This window comes from Ornithodoros turicata, chromosome 6, assembly GCF_037126465.1.
Source record: "Ornithodoros turicata isolate Travis chromosome 6, ASM3712646v1, whole genome shotgun sequence".
In the NCBI taxonomy this organism is placed as follows: domain Eukaryota; kingdom Metazoa; phylum Arthropoda; class Arachnida; order Ixodida; family Argasidae; genus Ornithodoros; species Ornithodoros turicata.
Window position 1 is genome coordinate 25,242,695 of NC_088206.1, and position 22,746 is coordinate 25,265,440.

The window sequence follows — 22,746 nt, forward strand, 5'->3', positions numbered from 1 at the left end:
GATTGTGGAAATTCGGGAATTCTATTCAAGAAATGAAATTTTATTCAATTGAAACTTCATAAAACTACTTGTATTAATTGGCAAAATTTCCATACAGATAAATCTCGTTGATCACTTACTTTTCCGCAGAGTGCTTCTTTTATTAATATATTATTATTTTTTATTTTTTTCGACATGGTTGCTGGAACACTGTTTAGGTAATGATGGTAGAAGAAGCCTCGTGGGGCAACCATTTAGGTGGGTCAATCTGTTAAGGGGTTAATGGGAGTCATGGAAATCCAAGCGAAACTTGCTGTAATAAGGTTTGTTGATGGAGCATACAAAACCTTTTCATTTTCATCAAATGAAAATTATGATTTTATGGTTAGTCTGTTATCTGTCCATGTCTCGTGGTGTCCTGAAAGATCATGTTTAGTCAATGTTACCTACTTGTCACTTGCAGTATTGCATGTTCTGCTTAGAAATATGTTGATAAACATTTTTTGTTATTTTTGTTCCAGTAGTTCAAAATGCCTGTTTTATATTTTCTGGGTATTTTTCATTCTGAGTTTGGCATCTAATGCTTGCCTTTTGGAACGTTTATATTGCCCACTGTTATTGGTTTACATTGCGACTATTAAAGGAAATGTTGAAGTTGAATGTTGAGGTTAACAAAGCTAAAGGAAGGTATGCAACATGTAACTGTAGCAAGTTGTGACTCATGTCACAACAGTATACTTCCTGAGTATTTAAGCTTTTTGTCTTTGTGTTGCAGCCAGCTGGGTGCGACCATCGTCTGAACTCCACAGCCAAGCCTGACATGTGTGGCGTCTGTGCTGGAGACAATTCTACGTGCAAGACTATAAAGGGTCACTACTCTCGAGCCCAATTTGGCAAGTGTTCATTCCAAACCTGACCTTGCGTACAGAGAACATATGGGTAGCTTATTTAAAATATCTGTACATGCTCTGCAACTGTAAGAGGATTATCAACATAACTGTATGTGACATATAGCATGTGGTATGCAACATTTAATTTTTATTTTCTGTAATTCTGCTGCTCAGGGACTGAATTTAAACAACCTTGTGACACAAATATTGACACGTGAAGAGGTCCCTCTTCGTAGCAATATGATTGGTGGTGGTAAAGGGGTCATGGCAGTTCACTCTGAGTGAAATTGATTGTATAAGAGGGTTATTTTATTTGTTATTCACAGAGTGCCTCTAAACATAGTCTTACCTGACATGAACTTTGTTTGCTAATATTTTAAGACTATTATCATATTATTTTCAGTTTTATCATAATTTTTTTATGTCTTTTAAAGTCTTTAAAGTCTAGTAAGTTATATCTTGGCCTATTTAGGCAATTAGTTCTATCATCTGTTTTACCTTCTTCACTTTAAGTCCATAATTGCTAGGTGGTACAACATAGCAACCTTCAGCATTGATGAGTTTTGTTTGCATTGTTGTGTGCCACATAGTTGGCATTGGCATGATATAAAAATGATTCAAATGCTACAGATAATGGCATTGTTTTGCTTGAATAGGAACAGAACAGACTTTGAAAGGAGATTTCCTCGTGTGATGGATAATGATATTGCAGGGTACAATCTTGTGGTGAAGATCCCATCAGGGGCCAGTTATATGGATATCAGGCAGTACGGAGCAGAAAAAGATGACAACTATTTAGGTGAGCTAATTCAGTGAAATGTGTTGTGATCTCTGTGTGCAAGAACAGGACCCGGCAAAAATCACACAAGCTCATGCCTGTTTGGTGCTAGTGCAGACTAGTGGCGGACTTGACTCTTGGATCCTGTTTTCGAAGTACTGTGTTGCACCCTGGATTTGATTTTATGCAGGTTCAGCCATGACGTATACTTCATGAACATTTTGAAGAGTGCTATCGTCACTACTTTAGCTCTCGGTACAAACCGTTGGCTGTTACACGAGGGCAATATCAGTTAGTTGCTCAGAAACGTCTTTACTATACTCCACCGCAGTACTCCGCAAATGTACTCCACTGCAGCTGGCAATGGAAGCAATCAGGGTGTCGAACCGTACCCGAACCGTTATTTTTGCCGGAACCGAACCTGAACCCGAACCGAAATTTTCATGACACTGTTGAACCTGAACCGGAGCAGAACCGTAAAAAATAATAGCGGTAACCGGTTCGCAACAAAACGGTTTGGACATAAAAGAAGTCAGCATAAGAGTTCCTCTCTATCCCCGAACGAAGACACATTGGTATCATCATCACGCGCCTATATCATAAATTTCAGAAATGTTCACCTAGCAGTCAGACGACGACGTATAGTAAGTATACTTTCAGCGTCTTTTTAACGTGTTGAAGCGCAGTTGTCCTTGTGAGTGCCGCGGCTAGCGCCCCACGCACGCGGTGCGGCGTCTACTCTTCAGAGACCAGGTGCCACGCGGACGAATGAAACACGAATGGAGTAGGCCTGTTATATAGCTCTACAGGACGAATATGTGATCAAATAAGCGCCCAAGATTTCCCTTTACACGTGAGCAGCACAAATTAAACAAGTCAGAAACATGAGAAGTGGAGAAGGAGCGTACGCAGGACGGTGCCTGTTTGATTGGTCGTGCTTTGAAAAGTAAATGTGGTTCTGCTTATTGGTAGCGCAGTTGTGTCGTCGTGACACATTGCCGTTGTGTTGTGGATTAACAAGTACACTGCTGTGAGCTCGGACAGAGTAAGGCTTGCAGGCTTATTTTCGACATGCTTCAGTACGGTTTCAGATCGATTCACGCTGCGAATGCAGTGTGCCGGCAAGTACTGTCGTCTATGTTACGCTGTCCATCTTATTAGGCTTCCTTTAAGTGTATCTTGCTGGCACTGTGCGTGTGAAAAAATATTTTGGGAACAGAAAGTAGCAGGACTACACCGCTTCAACAGCGTGAACTCTAGTTGCAATAAGTGTTCATCCATTTCTCATTTCTCTCACTAAAGGGCTACCTCACCGCTAGAGACGTTAATGCAGACAACAGCAGTAAGCTATTAGCCACGCATTTCCTGATAAAAGCAGTTTTATGGAACATATAGAACGGAAGCGTTGAACCGGTTCGCGAACCGGTTCGGGGCTGCGAACCGGTTTGCGAACCGGTTCGATTTCTGGCCTGGCCGAACCGGAACTGAACCGGAACGAAATCAAAACAACCCGAACCCGAACCGAACCCGTATTTTTTGCGGTTCGACACCCTGGAAGCAATGAGTCTAAGATACATAGCTACCCTTGTGGCTCTGCTATGGCGATGGCCTCTTTATTGACCACAGCAAAGACATTCATTCATTGATGATTAGAGCCTGAAGTTTTAGGGTACAGTTGAACCTCTATATAACGAATTTGTAAATGCTGACTCTTTGTTTCGTTAAATCGAGATATTCGTTAAATGGAACATGCCAAGTTAAACGAAGATGGCCGCCGCACTACCAGCGCCGCGCGTTCCGCAAAACGTCATTTGTCATGAAACAGGTACTAAGGTAAGAAGGGCACAAAATATTAAGCTTTATTCATTACATAATGCTAGGTAACATGTAATTTGTGCACAGTGTCGCTCTGAGCGCTCATTACCTTCGTAACTCCGGATGAACCTCGACTGCTTTTTCCTACGCGCTCGTGTATCGAAGTTTCTTTGGTTCACTTTCACTCATGACGTCCGGAAAGAACAATAGTACGCCGCCGAAAAGAACGAGAAATCGGTACATGTCGCGTAGACGCCTGCGCCGATGGAACCTTGAACGGCAGCGGCATCATGCCCATTTTACCACCGTCAGCATTAGCGTCGCGAACAAAAAAAAAGTAATAAAAAGGCACAAAACCACAACGTACTGTCGTCGTCATCAACACAAGCAGATAAGACTTCGCGAGGCGTGAGCAAAAAATGTCAGCAATGCGTGTTTTCTTGTCCGAAAACGGGTGCGAAGAGAGCCTCGCGGCGGCGCGACGCACAGCATCGGCGCACCGATTACCGGCAGAGGCGAAGCACACGTCGGCACGTTCGCGCCCCCAGCACGTGACAACCGAAGTAACCAGCGAAAACTCGCGTAAAGCCAACGGAGAAGGAAAGTTTCTCCTCCTTTACTTTGTGGCTAAGGGGTAAAGACACACGCAGGAGAGCCCGGGGACTTCGTTAAATAGAGGTGACCAAACGAACGTATTTCGTTAAATCGAGCTCAAAAATACATTGGCGTCTATGGGGACGCGCTCGTGCAACGGAAATTTTTCGTTAAACGGAGGATTTCGTTAAATGGACGTTCGTTATTGAGAGGTTCAACTGTATTACCCGATTCTTCCCCGAATTTGCACCCCGAATTGAAGGTTCACCCTTTAGGGTGAAACCCGATTTTTACCCGGCTAATTCCCCTCACTGGGATGTCTGTAGGAATGCATTAACTTACTTGTTTGGCAGTAAATGCAGTTATATCACCGTTTGTACCAAACCATTACAGTTAGTTTGAGCAACTGAGCCCGATTTCTCCCCGAATTTAGCATACCGGGAGTGTTTTCACCCGAATTCGCATGAATTTAGTGCACATGTTTATTTACCCGATTTTCACCCCCCGAATTTAGAAAAAAATATTTCCCGAAAACTTCAGGCTCTATTGATGATGAACCTGCAGATGATACAAGAGGCCACACATTGGAACCTTTCAAGACAGTAGTCAGTGTTAACTTTGAAATGTCTAGTCCATATCAAGTTGCAAGTCCACGACAACATTGCGTTCATAGTTCCCTAAGGGTGGCCTCGCTTCCAACAGCTGATATCCCATTTGTCCCCAGCTGTCAGGGTCGATCGCCTCCACTTTGCCAGGTGCAATGCGTCCATTTCAAAGTTCAGCTCTACACCGGCAGCTCTTTGCTCATCCATGCAATTCCAAAAGATGAATAATACTTGATGGTAAATCGATGAATTGGCTTTTCTTATATTCCCTTTGGCAATGGGAAACAGGGTGCTCTATGTTTATGCTTTGTGAACCTCTGTTGACCTGGACGACTGTAGTTACCATGTTCATAAATCAAGGTAAAAAGGGTCGAGCCTCCTAGATTTGTTCTGCAAACGTGCGTTTGCTGTTCGGAAGTCCACAGTTCATAAATGGAGTGGAAAATATGAGGGGGGGGTTCCTGTCCCAGGATGCCAGGGGGAGGTTCATAAAATGAGGGCGTTCAAGCGTCACAATTTTTTAGCTGAGGATACACATGTCGATAGGTTTTTATGTACTACAATGCATCAAGTTACTTTATGGAACACTGTTTTTGTGTGCATAGCCACACGGCACTCGCAGTAAGTTACAACTGTAGTCATACTGCCTGCATTTTCTTATCTTATTCTGCATGCTTGCTTTGCATAAGATATTCTGGAATATCACAGTCAGTGCCCAATAAAAAAAAAAGCTTTATTGAGAATTAACATTTTACTGATCCTTTAAATACTCCCGGACACGACATCAAGCATAACAACAAAGCAGGTGTGGGCCACACTGTGAACACGAGTCATTAAAAAATTATTTGTATAATGGAACTGCCCACACCATTACATTTTCTGAGTCTAAAATATTTCAAGTCTCCCAGCATTCAATGATAGCTTGTAGAACAGGGTGTTGGTATGACTGTAAAGCATAACATGTCATGTGCATAGCAAAGGTGACAACACCATATATGATAGAGCCTTCATAGGGAAGTTTTCGGGAAGTTTTTTTCCCCCAATTCAGGGGATAAAAATTGAAAAAAATCTGCTCTAAATTGATGTGAATTCGGGTGGAAAAAGTTCCAGTGTGCTAAATTAGGGGAGAAATTGGGCTCTATTACTCAAACAAACTGTACTGCTTTGGTACAAACGGTGATGTAATTTGCATTTGCTGCCAAACAAGCTGGTGTGCATTCCTACAGATGTTTCAGTGAGGGCGATTTGCCGGATAAAGATGGGGTTTCACCCTAAAGATGCAACCTTCAATTCGGGGTGCAAGTTCGGAGTAGAAATGGGTTAAACCCTCATCTTGTACTGTGTGTACGTTTAGCTCTTGTTTGTTGGTGACTTATCTGTATTCTGCAGTTTAAGTGTACGTGCACATTACAAATTTGTACTGCATTGGAAAATAAGAGTTCAACTGGAATGCTGTTACACTGTGGTATGCAGAGTAATGCTATTTACTTTTTCTAATCGAGAAACACATTTTTTTCCTAGGTCATTTTGTTGTTATTAAAATCAATTTAAAATAATAATTTTTTCTTAAGCGTTACTTTTCAAGTGATACAGATGATGTGCTAAGCCCTCTATGCCGAATGCAGCCTGTTATTGCACATGGAGGTTCCATTGTGTGTTGAAAAGCTCTGTATCATTCACATTCTGTATGTTTCAAACAGCCCTGCGGGACAGTCAGGAAGAGTACCTCCTCAATGGAAACTTCACCGTGAGCGTGTTTAGGAAGACACTCCATTATGGGGGAACCTTAATTGAATACAGTGGATCGAATGCCTCAGTGGAGCGTATCAATGCCACCAAACAGTTAGAAAGTGAATTGCAAGTCATGGTAAGTGATTACAGTTTGTACTTGTCAGCAAAATTCATAGCAGTTGCATTAAATAAGTTTTGTTAGTAAAATTATGGTTGATAACATTTGGGTGTGCAATAGAATATTTTTAAGGTCAGGTGAACACCCTTCTATCAAAAGGTCATCTTCTAAAAGGTTTCATGGGGTTTAGGGGTAGGGGTTTGTACCAAAACGGTTAATTTGAGTAACTGAGCCCGATTTCTCCCCAAATTTAACATACTGGAAGTTTTTCCACCTGAATTCACACGAATTTAGTGCGCATGTTTATTTACCCGATTTTCACACCCCGAATTTAGAAAAAAATATTTCCCAAAAACTCCAGGCTCTACTAATATAGCATAGTCAAACATTGCAAAAATAAACATTACAAAATAAATTAACATTCTTTCTCAGGTATCGCTTGATTGCCGTGTTCTATGTGACGTATGTGATATGAGTGATAGTTCCTTGCAGGTCCTTACTGTAGGAAACGTGGTGTCACCTGACATTCGATACGAGTATACAGTATCGGTACAAGCAAAGCAGGAGTACACATGGGAAGTGGACGACCAGTGGTCTCAGTGCAGCCATATCTGTCAGGGGCGCAGGGTGAGAGCAGGCACATGCAGGCACATCACAGATGGTGTCGTCGATGAAACAAAATGTCACCAACATCCCCCTGCTCTGGCTGAGGCCTGCAATGGCCATTGTACCCTCAGGTAAGTTAGCTTGTCATTGTGATCAATGTTTGTGTTCGTTTTGGGTGCCAGTGTTATACCTCGCATTCATCTCCATCCATTGTAGTTAAACTGCAACCATATTTACTATTTATTGCACATATAAAGCATTTCTCATAACTTTTGGAAGCTTTTCTTTTCTTTTTTTTCAATATGCAGAGTGTTTTTTTATTTAAAAAATCTATGAGAGCAACCTAGATGTTGTTTTTGCTGTTCAATTTTACGGCCAGACGGGCATCCTCTCCAAGAGAGTATGTCTCTGCTAGGTAATTTCCCACAATCCATTATCTCATTTATGGAACAATGAAAAGATATTTGACAAGCCTATGACCATTTTCAATTTGTTCCTCTGTTGCTAAAGCATTCACCCTGTGAAATATGAAATTGAAAATTGTTCAAATACCAAAAACATTCAATGATAACCACGGCCGTGAATGGCAGCTACTACAGCCCGGCTGAGAGGCAAATTGGCCATGACGTCGAGCACAGGTGATGTTGCCGATTGGAGGACAGTCTTTTGCGAGCAAATTGCAAAATTTGCAAGCAAGCTTGCAAACTTTGTTATAAAATATGTTTTAATTTGACCTGGAGCTAAGATTGTATTTAATTGTTGACCTATAGACCTGTTTCGAAATACTGCCACCTAGCGGCCGTGGGCAGCTGCGGCCGCCATGTTACGGGAGACGGAGCGCATCAGACACACGCGCGCCTACGGGCGGCAAGAACGGTGTACGCGATTTAATGCTCGCAGCATGATATACGTGCCTGTTTTTTTGTTTTTTTTCTTTTTCGTCATGTTTGTGGAAATGTTCCTCGTGGCTGGATGGGTGACTGATCAATCTAAGTTGCCAAAACTTTCGGAAGAAAGCATGGCATGGTTTGGCTTGTCACAGCGAAATTTCACAAGTTACAACTTTTACATTGAGCAGTTTGTACACAAGGGGAGTGAAGATAGTAGTTGGCTCGCAGTATGCGTGTTCACATTTCGGAGAATTCAGATTTTGACAGGAGCATATTTGGGATGCTTAACACTATGAACAGTGAGTTAATTTGTTCGTTCGTTCGTTTTTCCTTACAAACAAACAAAGAAACATTATTATATACAGGCAAGGTATGTACATCAAGGCATCGTGCTATGAAGGTAAGAAAAAGGACAAAAAAGGAAATTACCCCTACGTGTCGCTGATCTGTTTGGCTCAGGCGCACTGTTCGTGATGGCGTGTGTGCCTTTGGTCTGCTGTGGCATAGTTGCTTCACAGAAGCGCATCTTTACTACAGGGCGGCAACTACTTTTTGTAGTTTAACTACTAGTGTAACTACATCATTGCACCAATAGCTAAAACTACTTTGTAACTACTGCCGACGCTGTTTAGCTACATTTTTAACTACCTCGGCGTGCGTGTTGCTATACAGGGTGTCAGCTGTCCAGCCTAAAGTACACCGAACGTTTAAACAGGACGATGCGCTCTACATCAAGCAGAACTGTTGGAGTATTCGATGCCCTGTGTTTTAATCGCCTTTTTGCGTAATTATTCAGGTTTTTCGACTTTTTTGATTTTCGATTTTTATTCGCTTTTTTGCTTAATTAATTTATATTGCCTCATATGATTACGTTTTTTTACGTATGATTACGTTGATTATGTTTTATGTATGATTACGTTTTCAAGCTTTTTTAGTGACGACGTGAGGTGTAAATTGGAAACAAAACAGCAAGTGCAACCCTTCATTTACTCTACATTTTTCTGTAGTTAACTACAGAAAAATGTAGGGTAAATGAAGGGTTGCACTTGCTGCTTCTCGGCACGCTCTACAGATTTCTAATTTACACCTCGGGTCGTCGCTAAGTAGTTAACTACAGAAAAATGTAGTTTAACGTTATAATTACATTCCCAGAGATAACTTCTAACAATTTTTTAACTACTATGCAGTAGTTTCACTAGTTGTTTAACTACACGTAGTTAACTACTTCCCATCACTGTCCACAACCCTGAACCTCCAGCACTGGGGTTTTTAACTTTTTTATTGTGTTCTACCAACCCGCCCAAGTTTTATCGCTGTATCACTAAACAGAAATCACGAGAACAACAACCAAGTTATCGGGCAAATGGCAATTTCAGGGACACGTGGGTCGATTTTGTTATGTAGCCTAAGCTGACACATTTTGATTTTCAAACACTGTTGCCTATATTTTCTAATTGTCAAGTACAAAACAAATAAACACTTGAAAAGAAAGCTTCAAATGTGTACTTTTTTACATAATTAATTTACACATTTCAACGAAAAGAAAAGGAAAGATAAATTCACAACAGCTCATAGGTTGATTTAGTCTGCTGCTGCGTCGGCTTCTCCCGCAACATGGCCGGCGCAGCTCAGTTCGACGAAAGCGCAACAGGTGGCGCTCATTTTTTAAAAGTGTCTATTGGAAGTGTAATGTAGTCGTTTATTGTGCATGGTTATAGGAGCACGTATTCCTCTATGAGCGTCTTCTTTGTCAGAAAATGTCTCTGTTGGTGGCCTTTTGGGAGCTGTTGCGTACGGAACGATTCCCAGAAATTTGTGTTTTGGCATATTTCTGCTGATTTCGAGGACAAATGTGTGACAGCGTGGTTTGTTGTCCAAACCAATACCATGCACCATGTGGTCCCGCGGGGTGTGTGCTCCCTGGCATCCACAATTGGCCGAAAGGACTGGATGTTGATGCCGTAAGCCCGCTTTGAAGGGATGGTTCCGGCGGTTGCGCCCCGCTATTTTTGCACGTTAACTGCACCCCCAGTGCACTGAATATGGATAAAAGTCTATGTCTTTATGATAGTGAAGGATTGTAAGAACCATTTCTGTCAGAGTGTTCGGTGTTTGCGGGAATTATTTCATGGTCCCTTTAATCAGGGGCTTTCGAGCAAGAGTGAGATAGTAGAATGCGAGACAGTCCTCGTTGAAAGCTATTCTATTTTTGAAAAATCCTGGAACGGGCACATGCGTTGAAATATCCATCGCTGAATTTCGCTATGCAAAGGAGCTGGAACTATGGAGTAGGAAAAGCAGGAGATAAAGCTTCCCTCTCGCGCGCGACCAGATAAAGTCAGGGCAGGACAACCTGAGTACTGCGCCATCTGTAGAGTGGAATGGCAACCTATTGTTGTCACGTGATGCTGCGGCTTGGCGGCCATTGGCTGTTTCATCTGTTCTCCGTTCTCACCCACCGTTTCCCTACTCTGAATACCTAAGTGTCTCAGTGCCGCGTCGTCTGTTCATCTCAGCAGGGAGAAAGGTCTTGCTTCTCGTTGAGAGTGGAAAACAAAGCGCACAGTGCAGCTCACACCTGGATATGTGTTTAAATACAACCATCGTACTACAGTTGAACCTCTATATAACGAATTTGTAAATGCTGACTCTTTGTTTCATTAAATCGGGATATTCGTTAAATGGAACACGCCAAGTTAAACAAAGATGGCCGCCGCACTGCCAGCGACGCGCGTTCCGCAAAACATCATTTGTCATGAAACAGGTACTAAGGTAAGAAGGGCACAAAATGTCGAGCTTTATTCATTACATAATGCTAGGTAACGTGTAATTTGTGCAAAATGTCGCTCTGAGCATTCATAACCATCGTAACTCCAGATGAACCTCGACTGCTTTCCCCTACGCGCTCGCGTATCGAAGTTTCTTGGTTGGTTCACTTGCACCCATGATGTCCAGAAAGAACAATAGTACACCACCGAAAAAAACAAGAAATGGGTACATGTCACGTAGACGTCTGCACCAATGGAACCTTGAACGACAGCGACATCATGCCCATTTTACCACCGTCAGCATTAGCGGCGTGAAGAAAAACAAGTAATGAAAAGGCACAAAACCGCAACGTACTGTCGTCGTCATCAACACAAGCAGATTAGACTTTGCGAGATGTCAGCAAAAAATGTCAGCGATGCGTGTTTTCTTGTCCGAAAACGGGTGCGAAGAGACCCTCGCGCCGGTTTTGAAACAGCGTCTGCGCACCGATTACCGGCGGAGGCGACGCACATGTCGGCACGTTCGTGCCTCCAGCACGTGACAACCGAAGGAACCAACGAAAACTCGCGTAAGGACAACGGAGAGGGAAAGTTTTTCCTCCTTTTCTTCGTCGTGAAGCGGAAAGACACGCGCAGAAGAGCCCAGAGACTTTGTTAAATAGAGGTGACCAAACGAACGTATTTCGTTAAATCGAGCTCAAAAATACATTGGTGTCTATGGGGACGCGCTCGTGCAACGGAAATTTTTCGTTAAACAGAGGATTTTGTTAAATCGACGTTCGTTATTGAGAGGTTCAACTGTATTTCTTAAAAGGTTTCTATCTGTGAAGCATGGTACGCTGCCGTAAAGCTAAAAAAGTGTTGGTTTTCCCATATGTTTCTACGTGAAAATGCTAGGTGTCGCAATGCAACGTTTTTTGCTCTCCGAAATTGCCTTTGTCTGGTCGCACGCTGCTGCTTGCTTCCGGCCGGAACCGAAAGCATGCAACTCAGTACTGCTTGACCTTCACCGTCGAAGCTTATTTGGGCCGCAAAGCGGTCTGACCAGCACCTACTTCTCGATCGTTCCAAAGCATGTGACCCTCTGACGTGGAACAGGGCACTCTCGTGCACTTTCGATCCCCACTTTTCAGTTTCAGCACATTTGCATAGCAAAATTCAGCAGTGGATACTTCAACGTACATGCTCGTTTCAGGGTTTTTAAAAACCAGAATGGCTTTGAACGAGGACTGTCGCCCATTCTGCTATCTCTCTTCTGACCAAAAGCCACTGATTAAAGAGTTAATTAATGAATTTTAGATAATTACAATTAGTCATCTAGTAGTTACTCTCTTCAAGAAGATGTCTGACTGTCTGTACAACTAAACTACAAAAACAGCATCCATGCTGCGGTCATAGCTTTCTTTATTAAAAAATTTGGTGCAGCTCAAAAAAGAGAAAACGCACGCACACACACACACACGCACGCACACACACACATGCACACACACACACACACACACAAAAAAAAAAACTTGATGAAAATGCAAACTCAGGGCACAGCATAGTGACAAGCTCTAGGATTAGCAGATAATCTCAAGGCAAGATATTGGTGCTACAACTGAAAAATGTACCTTGAACATGAGGAAAAGTGTCAGACATGCACAAACAGACAGACAAGACATGGTTCATCCTTGTGTCAGTGTTAGATAGTGTGAGTATCACTTGTGGGGCTGCTATGCAAAACTGGATACACTGACCGTTGTGCCCTGATTGGTGATTTTGAGGCAACAGACAGAGATGACACCAGCGTGACATCTCTCATGGTTCCTGCAATGGGCTCCCACAAATGGTGCCACTTGGCACCAGGGTTGCCAGATAGCAAAAGCTGCATGTAGCCAATCTTGAACCCTATCTTGTATCTTGAATCTTGTAACTAAAATGTAGCGACTATGCAAAGCTCTCCATTGCCAAAAGGCTAGCCATGATGCCTTAATCCCCTTCCACAAGCAGCTTTACTTGCCAACCCCTAAAAATTTTGCTCAATGATACACAAAGGCAAAAATGATTAGTACTGTGTACTGATCAAGTGCCTGGTGACCACTGCTTTTAGGCAATTATTCACCTAATTCCTGACAGGAACCAATCGTTGTCATCAAAATGAAATTGTTATTTATTATTGCATACTGCACAGCACCAATAAAGGCATTGTAAAAGGGGAGTGCAGCATGAATAATGTGGAAATTACGATCATATAGAGAGGGAAAAGATTTTACACTTATTGTTGGTTTGGTGTTGGGCCTGATGGGATATGTGTGTTATTCATTGAAGGAAGAAATTTTGTTCCCCAATATTACATATGCACACCATGACACGTGCAGAAAAAGATTATGCATGCTACAATGCTGAAGCATAGAAGGACGAGACACTTTATGTGTCCTTATCATCAATGTCACGGGCCGTTCCTACCTTCTCTTTCTCCATACGGCGTGTCATTGCGAGCATAGCTGAGAGACAAATGAAGACCTGTTTGAAAAAACATGCCCCTCTCTTTTCTTTGTTTTGTGGCACTCCTTCAGCAGGACCTTGGAAGGTAGCCAGAAATAGGCGAATAGCAAACTCCGACACTGAGATGCCAGCTGAAAACATAAGTAGCCAGAGAGGACTACTTATAGCCACATCTGGCAGCCCTGTTTGGTACACACTACGAAATGGTCCCTCTGACAGTGTCTCACTGTGTAAAAAGGGGCACACTAATCTTGAAGAGAAGGAGGATGTCAGTCAGGTGACACACATACGATGCCTTTCTATCCACTAATCTTAGTTGAGTCCTGAACACTCTCAAGTAAGGGTGTCAGAAGTCCCTCACCACAGGGTGTGTGAGATGAACCTTGAATGATTGGTGCAATGAAAAGGTTCTGCAGAGAGAAAAACGGGGATAGAATGACACATAATGTTAGACAGCTTCCACTTATGTCATTCAGTTAACTAGGAAGTAGGAATGCAGAATCTTTCTCTCAGTGAATAACAAAAATTAGGTTTGTAATGTGTCCTGTATCAGATGGGAAGTGACAGCACCATTGAATATGTTCATGTGAAGTAACAGTGAGCAAAATTAATACAAGGGAGTATGTTGGTGTAAACCTGAGTTCGCACATAATTCAGCGGATACATCAAAGTTCAAATGTGACAGATGGGAGTGCCCAGTTGTGTATTTGATGCCATTTGATATTGTATTTGATTTGATGTGTATTTGATGATTTTTGCCACAAGCAGCACTGAAACCTTCATGCCCCATGCCCAAACTTTGTGCTTTAGTCCAAGTGTCTTTTTACTTAGGTGCTTGCTTCGTCTGTTATTGAGCATAGGAAGATAATGTAAGCTGTGTGTCTGATTTTGGCATAGGGAAAGGAAGGTTCCAGTCACTAATTTATCTGAGCAGCGCGTACTTTTGTTTGCCAGAGAATAAAATCTTAGTAAAACCCTTTTGCCAGATGGAAAATAAGTGCTGCATCCGAGTGCTCTGCACGCTGTGGCCCAGGCACAAGGACTCGCACTGTGCAGTGCATGCAGGTGTTTGAGGATGGCCAGGAGACAGCCGTTGCAGAGAGCCATTGCCAACATTTGGGGCCTCGTCCTCCGGAGCAGGAGAAATGCAACCATCCCTGTCGAATCTTCCACTGGGAATATGACGACTGGCAGACCGTAAGTGCCCATCAACCTCTTCACATAGCACTTCTATATTCCACATTTCCTCTATTCTAAGGGCCCCCTTTTCTTTTTCTTTTCAAAATGGGGGAGGCCCTTACATTCAAGTACGGGGAGCTAAGGAACACTGTTGAAGCAAGGCCCCCAGTGATCCCTTGCATACCTTTGCACTCAATGTCCACCCTTGGCTGCTGGTCCAGATCCATTATTCGTACATTAAGCGCAGGTTTGACTTAAAAGGCTCGAGAGGCTGCAGCGCCGCTGTCAGTCCCCCAATGATAAGCACCAAGCCACTGTTAAGCCTTTTACAGAGTATGCCTTTTACTTCTTCAGTCATGTGGCCAGGGAAAGCTTTCATGCCAACATTGATGAATATGAAAATGCACTCCACACTTCTGCAACCATACAGTTTTCAACTAGTCTATCATCAATCGCGATTCCACATAGAGTATCACCTTTTGTTTGAAGGGTGCGAGCATGACGCCATCTTTGAGTTCATCGTAGCAATTTTCCTTATCAGAAGTTCGTGGTCATCTGACACCCCTTCATGCGAGCAGAGTGGGAGTGGGTCTCCATATTTGTGTGCAAACTTTTTCAAAACCAGGTTGTTGAATGTGTGGGAGGGTACTTAGAATCAGAGGCTCCTTAAATTTGGGAAAATACTGTACAGCATAGGTGGGGAAGTTACTTTTATTTTGTAGTGCACTATCGTTACTCACTACTTTTTCGAAAAGTAACGCGTTATGTTATTCGTTACTGTTGCGGTAGTAGGTAACGCGTTACTAACGCCGTTACTTCTGATAAGTAATGCCGTTACTTTTGCATTACTTCACCAGTTGTCCTTATAATATGTACCATTTTTGGTTGAGTCACATAAGTGCATTCCGCAAATCAATACAAGCAATGTTGGGCACAAACAAAGGTCACGCATGAACACAACTTATATTCAAAGTAGTAGTTGATGTTCAAAATTTTTATCGGTGAGCTTCGCCCGTTGGGCTGAGAGGACGCCTAATGACCAGTGAGTGCTCCTTGTCAAGGTTGATAGACATGGTGACCTTTTATCTCATACAGTACAAATCCAAACAGCCAATTCCTTGGTACTTTGTTACTTGTTCAGAGAGTAGCTAGGCTATTTTTCTGCCGCTTTTGCCCCATTCGTGAAGTGAAAGAGAGAGTGAAAAACAGAGGTGGTAAACAAAGGTGACACCTCAACCAGGGTAGGTCAACAACCCTTCTTTTGTGTTCTTCGTGGGTGTCGATGTGACCTTCTTGTCATTGTTGAAGATTAATAGAAAAAATCGGGGATTTTCCCGGATTCTGCAGGCACGGTCCTCGCTCAAGCTTTCAAGTTCACGAACCCGCAGTAACGCATAACGCGGTTACGCGTTAGTTGTTAAAAATGTAATGACGTTACGTTACTCATTACTTTTCTCCAAAATGTAATGCGTTACCATATTTCACTACTCGAATGTAACGCGTTACCGGTAACGCACTACTTTGTAACGCGTTACTCCCCACCTATGCTGTACAGTCAAGCCCGTTTATTGCGATCTTCGATAGAACGATAACTCCGATATTGCGATCGAATTGCTGTTTCCCGTCGGCTCTCCCATTGAACTACATGTAAACGAAACATCGATATAACGATCGCCGCAAAAGCGCTTGCTCGGATATAGCGATCGTAATTCTTCCGGCGACCGGTTAAAACGCGTGACAATTGGAAAGAAGATTGCACCATTTCACTGAAAACAAATTACATTGGCATTTTCAAGAGCCTTCGCCTCCGTGCGCGCTAAAGTGAGAACGCAGTGCGTTTATCCGCGCATGACTGCCGCGGATTAGATGTGTGCATTGCAAGGCACGCAACTTCGAAAGGGCGGAAGGGGCTCGCGCGAAGTAGAGAACGTTGTTCCCTCTCCACATCATTCTCTCACTTTCAAGCTTTTTTTCTTGTTTTGCTGCGTGCTTGCTACGATGGTGTCCGCGTTCCCGAGTCGCCTTTTGACGAGGAAAGACGGTGGCTCGACCCGAAGTTGCATGCGCTCTACGGGCTTCGTACTGGTGCAAAACCGCGTTGTGAAGTACCACGGCTTCGAAAACGTGTATTGGCAGACAGTTGCGTGTCGCCGTCCAGACACGCGTCGACTGATTACCCGTGGCGGAGGTGCATTCTGATGAACCACGCACTCCCGATCGTGAGAACTGTGATGACTACGGCATTGGATGACGAGCAATGGACGAGGTCGTCCATCTCAAAAATGTGCGGAGCCCCACGCGATATCGGCGGTTAAGTTATCAAAAGCTTTCGACACGCAGCTGCGTCATTTTAGAGCTAGATAAAATGCTTCTGCGCTCACAACAGACGCGCATGTTCAGCGGCGTTCTACTTGTGGCGATCTACTTAGTTTACGCGAACCTGAGCGGCAATTTCTCGAAAGCTCGTCTTTTACGATACTCTGATATAACGATCAGATTTCGCGTTCCCGTCAATATGGTTATAAACGGGCTCGACTGTAATTGCGACACTTATTCTGGGCTTCAGTCTGGAAATTACTTTAAAGGTAGAGTCCAGAGCTGTCGACTCATGTAGAAATTAGAGTTGTGTTCCATTCTGAGTTGTATGTGGATGCCAGATGCAAAATGGCATTCACTGGGGTGTCGTAGTTTTGGATATACAGTTGAACATCTATATAACGAATTTGTAAATGCTGGCTCTCTGTTTCGTTAAATAAAGAAATTCGTTAAATGAAACATGCCAAGCAAAACAAAGATGGCCGCCACCACTACCTGCGCTGCGTGTACCGCAAAATGCTATTTATCATAAAACAGGTACCATGCTTAGAAGGGCACAAAATATCAAGCTTTATTCATCACATAACGCTAAGTAATTCATAATTTGTACACAATATCGCTCTGAGCGTAACGCTCTTTCGTAACTCCGAATGACCTCTACTGCTTTCTCGTGCACGCTCGCGTATTGACGTGTCTTAATTGGTTCACTTGTGCTCATGACGTCCAGGGAGAACGAGAGCACAGCGCCGTTGAATACCGAAAAGAACAAGAAATGGGTACATATCACGTAGGTGTCTGCGCCGATAAAACTTTGAACGGCGGTGGCATCATACCAATTTTACCACCATCAGCGTCACGCGAACAAAAACAAGTAGAAAAATGGCGCAAATCCGCAACCTACTATCATCTGCATCAACAAAAGCAAGTTGGACTTCGCAAGAGGCCAGCAATGCGTGTTTTCTTGTCCGAAAACGGGTGCAAAGAGGCTCTCGGCCCTCATCCTCTGCGACCCTCGCGCCGGTTTTGAAACGGCGGTGGCGCACCAAAAATTACCGGCGGCGATGACGCACATGTCTACTCGCTTGTGCCTACAGCACGTGACAACCGAAGTAATCACCAAAGACTCGCGTGAGGACAACGGGGAGAGGAAGGTTTCTCCTCCTCCCCCCTCCTCCTCCGCCTCCTCCTCTTCTTCTTATTTTTCTTCTTTGTGGTGAAGGAACATGCAGAAGGCTTTTGTCGCCCAGAGACTTCGTTAAATAGAGGTGACCAAACGAATGTACTTCTTTAAATCGAGCGCAAAAATACATTGGCGTCTATGGGACGTGCATGTCCAACGGAAATTCTTCGTTAGACAGAGGATTTCGTTAAATCGACGTTCGTTATTGAGAGGTTCAACTGTATATAAGAAAAATTAATGGCATGTTCACAGCTGGTTTCACTTATGGCAACGTAAGCATGAGCTACTGCACTTTGGTACAAGGTTGTCCGTGGTGGTCCGAGGCCTGTGTCTAGATATTATAAAATGCAATAGATGACTTCAGAAAATCCCAATGGTCTTTGCGCATGCATTGCATCCCGGGCACTTACTGAGTGGGGGAACGCAGAATATAACCTTCCACATTTTGCTTTCACTGACCTTGACATGTCGTGGACAATGGACCGTCAGGGGAGAAATCGAAACAGCTTAGAGGCCACCTGTTTCTTTCGTATTAGTGAGCTCCCACCATGGCTCCCACAGTTCAAAGCAGCACTAAGCACTCTGAGGTTTTCTGAAGTCGTTGATTGGCGAGTTTCACGTGGAGAGGGTGGCTTGGTTGCAGCTGCAGAGCAAAAACCTGAATTTACTTAAGGCTTTGATGTCACGGCAGCAAAAGTGCTGGCAAAAAAAATTTATTATATATAATTGGGAGCAAATTTAATTGAAATATTTTTTGCTGTGACTCTGAGCATGATAAAGCATGTGACATCGTCGCTTGCCTAAAAAAGTTTTTTAAAAGCCTTTAAAAGTCCAAAAAGTTTAGGGTCTTGGTGCTGTTCCCGCAGCTGCAGGTTCCTAGTTGAGCAGAGCACTTCATTTGCTTGGGAATTATTACTCGTATTTATAATGACTGTGCAGCACCATGGAGCTGTGAAAGAGGCCAAACAGTGCGAAGCATGCATGATTCTCGATGCCTCATCAAACCCTTGAGGAACAATGAACTGGAACTATCAAAATGCATCGCTAGTTTGTCTTTTCAAATGATTTACACATCACACCTTCCGACCCAGTATGATGGACAGTGGATGGATACTTATATATAGCAAAACTGTGATATTATTTAAGCATGCAGGCTTGTTTCATGAAATATATCTATATACACATACAGAATTGCTTTTAACAACATTTGTCTACCATTCTGCTACTGTCACCTTTGCTCGAAAGCCCCTAAATAAAGAGTTCATTAATGAGTTTTAGGTAATTAATCACCTAGCATAGTTGAGTGGAATTTGTCCTAAAAAGGTCATTTCCAGGAACATGCATTATTGACAAAAATGATAGGTTGTGTTTGAAGCACCAATCACTTAAGGGGATGATCTCTGTGAGGAACATTTGCATATTGTTTTTTTAGTATAGAAGAAAGTGTCTGCAATAAAGGTCAGTGTTCATCCGTAATTTCTGATGTCAACATTGCACGTGTGATGTTTGTGGGTGCTCAAGTTTTGTAAATGCTTCGAGCATGTGGAAAACAAAGGAATTTGTTCCAGCAGAGCATTGTTGTTATTTTAGATAAATAAGAAAAACAAACTGCACATTCACGTGTGGTTTCAGTTGCACGCTGACGTAAGCATGAGGACCTTAGCAGACGTCGCAGGCGCGTCTGACCAAGATAAAGGTTATGGAGAACTGTTTCGAAATACATGTTGAAATGTAATACTCAAAGTTTGTCCGGAATCAGTGGCTTCACACGGATGGGTATAAGAGTGCCGTTAGATGAACGTTATGCCAATTGGTGTGCTAACTCTTCTCCTGTGGGTTTAATGTGCAGTGCAGCAAGACGTGTGGCAGTGGGGAACAGATAAGAACAGCAGTGTGTGTAGGTGATGATGAGGTTGCCTATCCAGACGCACGTTGTGACCAGGCAGTGCGTGAGGACCGACGTCCATGCAACGTGGCTGATTGCCCACGCTGGCAAGTGGGACCCTGGACTCAGGTAAGCACCAAAATGTGTTTTGTGATTGTGTGTGCTCTGTGATTGCCTCCACATACCTGTCCCGGAGGATTGTTTAGTCAAAGAACAGCAACTATGGGGATTGTGTTGTAGTGCTCGGTGACGTGTGGCGAAGGGATCCGTAGGCGACCCCTGTGGTGTCAACATGAACAATACAAGGTTGCAGGCTCCTTCTGCCCCCTGGCAACCAAGCCTGCCGACTCTGAGCCCTGCAGGGGTCCGCCCTGCCACCCTCATCCCGTGAGTGTAGCTTGCTTATGTGCTGTCTTTGCAAGCCACATGCATGACCACATTACTGAGCTGGCCAGTAATGTGGTCATGTGGTAACTGTGGCCAGTAATGTGGTGGTGATGTGGTAACTGTGCTGAGGTTTCAGTGGGTAGATGCTCTTGGTTACAAAGTGTGGTGACGGGACTGCAGGTCAAGTATTCATAGCTATATAGGAAAATATAAATGGACCTGATTTTTCTCATCTACAAGATGTTTTATGGCGGCTTTTGTTTACCATGTATACTGTAGCGGTGCTACTCCATCATGAATATACAGTGGAGACCACTTATAACGTAACTGCTTACAGTGCGGGACCGCTTATAATGCAGCTTTTTCTGACCCCCAATATTCTTCCCAGGTTAGGCTTCCATAGGTTATAGATTTCCAGACTCCAGCTTTTGATGCAAGTAGGAAGAAATTAGAATGACTGGCCGCAAAGTAATTTTCCTCATCAAGGTCTGCGAAGGGGCACATAGATGCTTGCGGTATCTTTCTTTTTTTTTAGCTCGCTGACTACTTGTCATACATTCTGTTTGAACCAGTTCTGGGCGTTCTGCCAGCCAAACCCACTGATTGCGTACCATGAAATAACCTAAAAGCAGTGTTCTAGCTTAGATGTTTAACTGGAACACAGGTTTTGGGCCCATGACCTCCTTTTTAAAACACTGTAGTGAGGAGTGGCGACAACAACAAAAAGAGTGACAGCAAGTGTTAAAAATAATTCAGATTGGGGAGCAATATGTTTATTAAAAAGAGAAAAAAAAGACTCGCAAACATGGCATAATATGTAACCGTCATATTATATGACAGTCAGGAAGAAATATGCTGAAGTATGCAATTTATTACACACGAAGCACTGTAAATTTCTGTTGTTCTGATTGGTAACGTGAAGAGAAACATTAAGATATTCATTAGAACGGGTTCTAAAAATATGCATTTTGCATGAACTTCCGGGCCCCAGTAATTCAAATTCAGGTTTAACCGGAACTGGTCCCAAAAATGATTTGGGACGGACAAATCCGGTTTAACCCAAAAGAGTCAGACCCTACGTATAAGGCATTCCAATGGGGAGGTTAGAAAAAAGTTCAGGATCATATAATTACGATTCTACTACATATACACGATTCTGTTGCTTGCCTCTTCATACTAATTTGCGGCGTAAACCTCTCCAAATTTAATAAGTTTTGGTACAACAAAATATTCGATACAAGGAAAGAAATTGCAATCCTCACGAATTTTGTTATCGAAGTGTGACCGTACGTTAAGGGCTGTTATGTTTATTCGCACGAAGCAGAGCCCAAGCTGAGCGGAAGTGTGTCATCCAACCGGAAGTCGATTGGTCGGGGGAAACCAAGGAGAAAAGAAAATTCCATGTGTGTCCGAGCGAGAATGACCTTGCGCTTGCGCAGTATCTATTGATATGACGTCTGCTTCCACTTAGCGCATGTTACAGGGCACTGTTTGTCACTTTATAACAAAAGGTCCAGACTCCATGCGTCCCGTGGTCGGGCACGCAGATTCTTGCACTGAACATGTTTTTCTCTATTATAATAACCTACCCGAAATTCTATTCTGCGCCTCTTTTCCTTATTTATCCGTTTGCTGTCTCTTCCCACATGTTACTTGCTGGAAGGTTTCACTTCTGTGCAACTTAACATTTTTTCTCATTTTGTGTTTATTCTTTTTTTCTTTTGTCCATTACTCTTCTCACTAGGATGAATGTACATATTCCATGTTGTACACATGTTGTTTGAAGAAGTGCAGATCTGCTTGAAAGTCTGTGCCACATCAAAGTTATTGCGATGTGTTTCGTTCCTTGTGATTTTTTATGTTTCTTTTTTCTTTTTCTTTTTGCGTTAGGGGCAAAATTTAAGCACTTCTGACTAATTGCACAATCTGATTCGTGTGGTAAGGTGGTATACACAAAAACAAGTTCAAAATTTCAAAATGGTTGCCATCTTCTAGCTGAGGAGTTGTGGGAAAGATCTGCGAGCTCACACTTCAAACTCCCACAGGAGCGAGCTGCCTTGGCTGTGTCCCCGAGCGAATATCCAAACATAAGAGTGGGCAGATCTGAGCAAATTTTCATATGCCTCTGTGACATCATATCCGCTCTGAGCGCGTCTGAGCAAGTAAACAGACGCCCTTAGTGCACAATAAAGAGTCGGTCTCACAATTGCATGTATTGGCTTCTCCAACAAATTGTTTGACAAATTTTGTGGAAAAAAAGAAATATGAATTTTTGTTTGTCTGAAATTTAAACACTTTTCAAAAATGTTGTCATCAAAATGTCATCATCATGTTTTTGTTCCCGTTTTAGAGCGAGATAGAAAACGTTTATTTGTATCAGTGGTTTTGGATATGTTTAAAATGCAGACTTCACATTTAACGTTTTGTGCCGGGTGACGTGTACAAGCTGTTTTGATAAGAATACAGTAAAATGGGTAACACCTGAACGTTGGGAATTTGAGGGTTATATTCTTCGTAAGCATGGTTCCTTTTAGTCTA

General features: G+C 43.0%; 1 protein-coding gene across 7 annotated transcripts in view; it reads left to right on the forward strand.

Annotated features, from left to right (window-relative positions):
* LOC135396459 (A disintegrin and metalloproteinase with thrombospondin motifs 9-like) overlaps positions 1-22,746 on the forward strand; it is a 99,309-nt gene that overhangs the window by 38,876 nt on the left and 37,687 nt on the right. For 6 of the 7 annotated variants that reach the window (XR_010423393.1, XM_064627440.1, XM_064627442.1 and 3 more), the window contains 7 exons: positions 755-872; positions 1,582-1,668; positions 6,362-6,528; positions 7,003-7,247; positions 14,248-14,458; positions 19,786-19,950; positions 20,062-20,208. Coding sequence is in view for 6 of the 7 variants with exons in the window: in XM_064627440.1 (XP_064483510.1) it covers positions 755-872; positions 1,582-1,668; positions 6,362-6,528; positions 7,003-7,247; positions 14,248-14,458; positions 19,786-19,950; positions 20,062-20,208 (1,140 nt within the window). In the remaining variant the exon portion in view is untranslated. The remainder of the gene's footprint in view (positions 1-754; positions 873-1,581; positions 1,669-6,361; positions 6,529-7,002; positions 7,248-14,247; positions 14,459-19,785; positions 19,951-20,061; positions 20,209-22,746) is intronic. The other variant, XM_064627441.1, reaches the window with a different exon arrangement.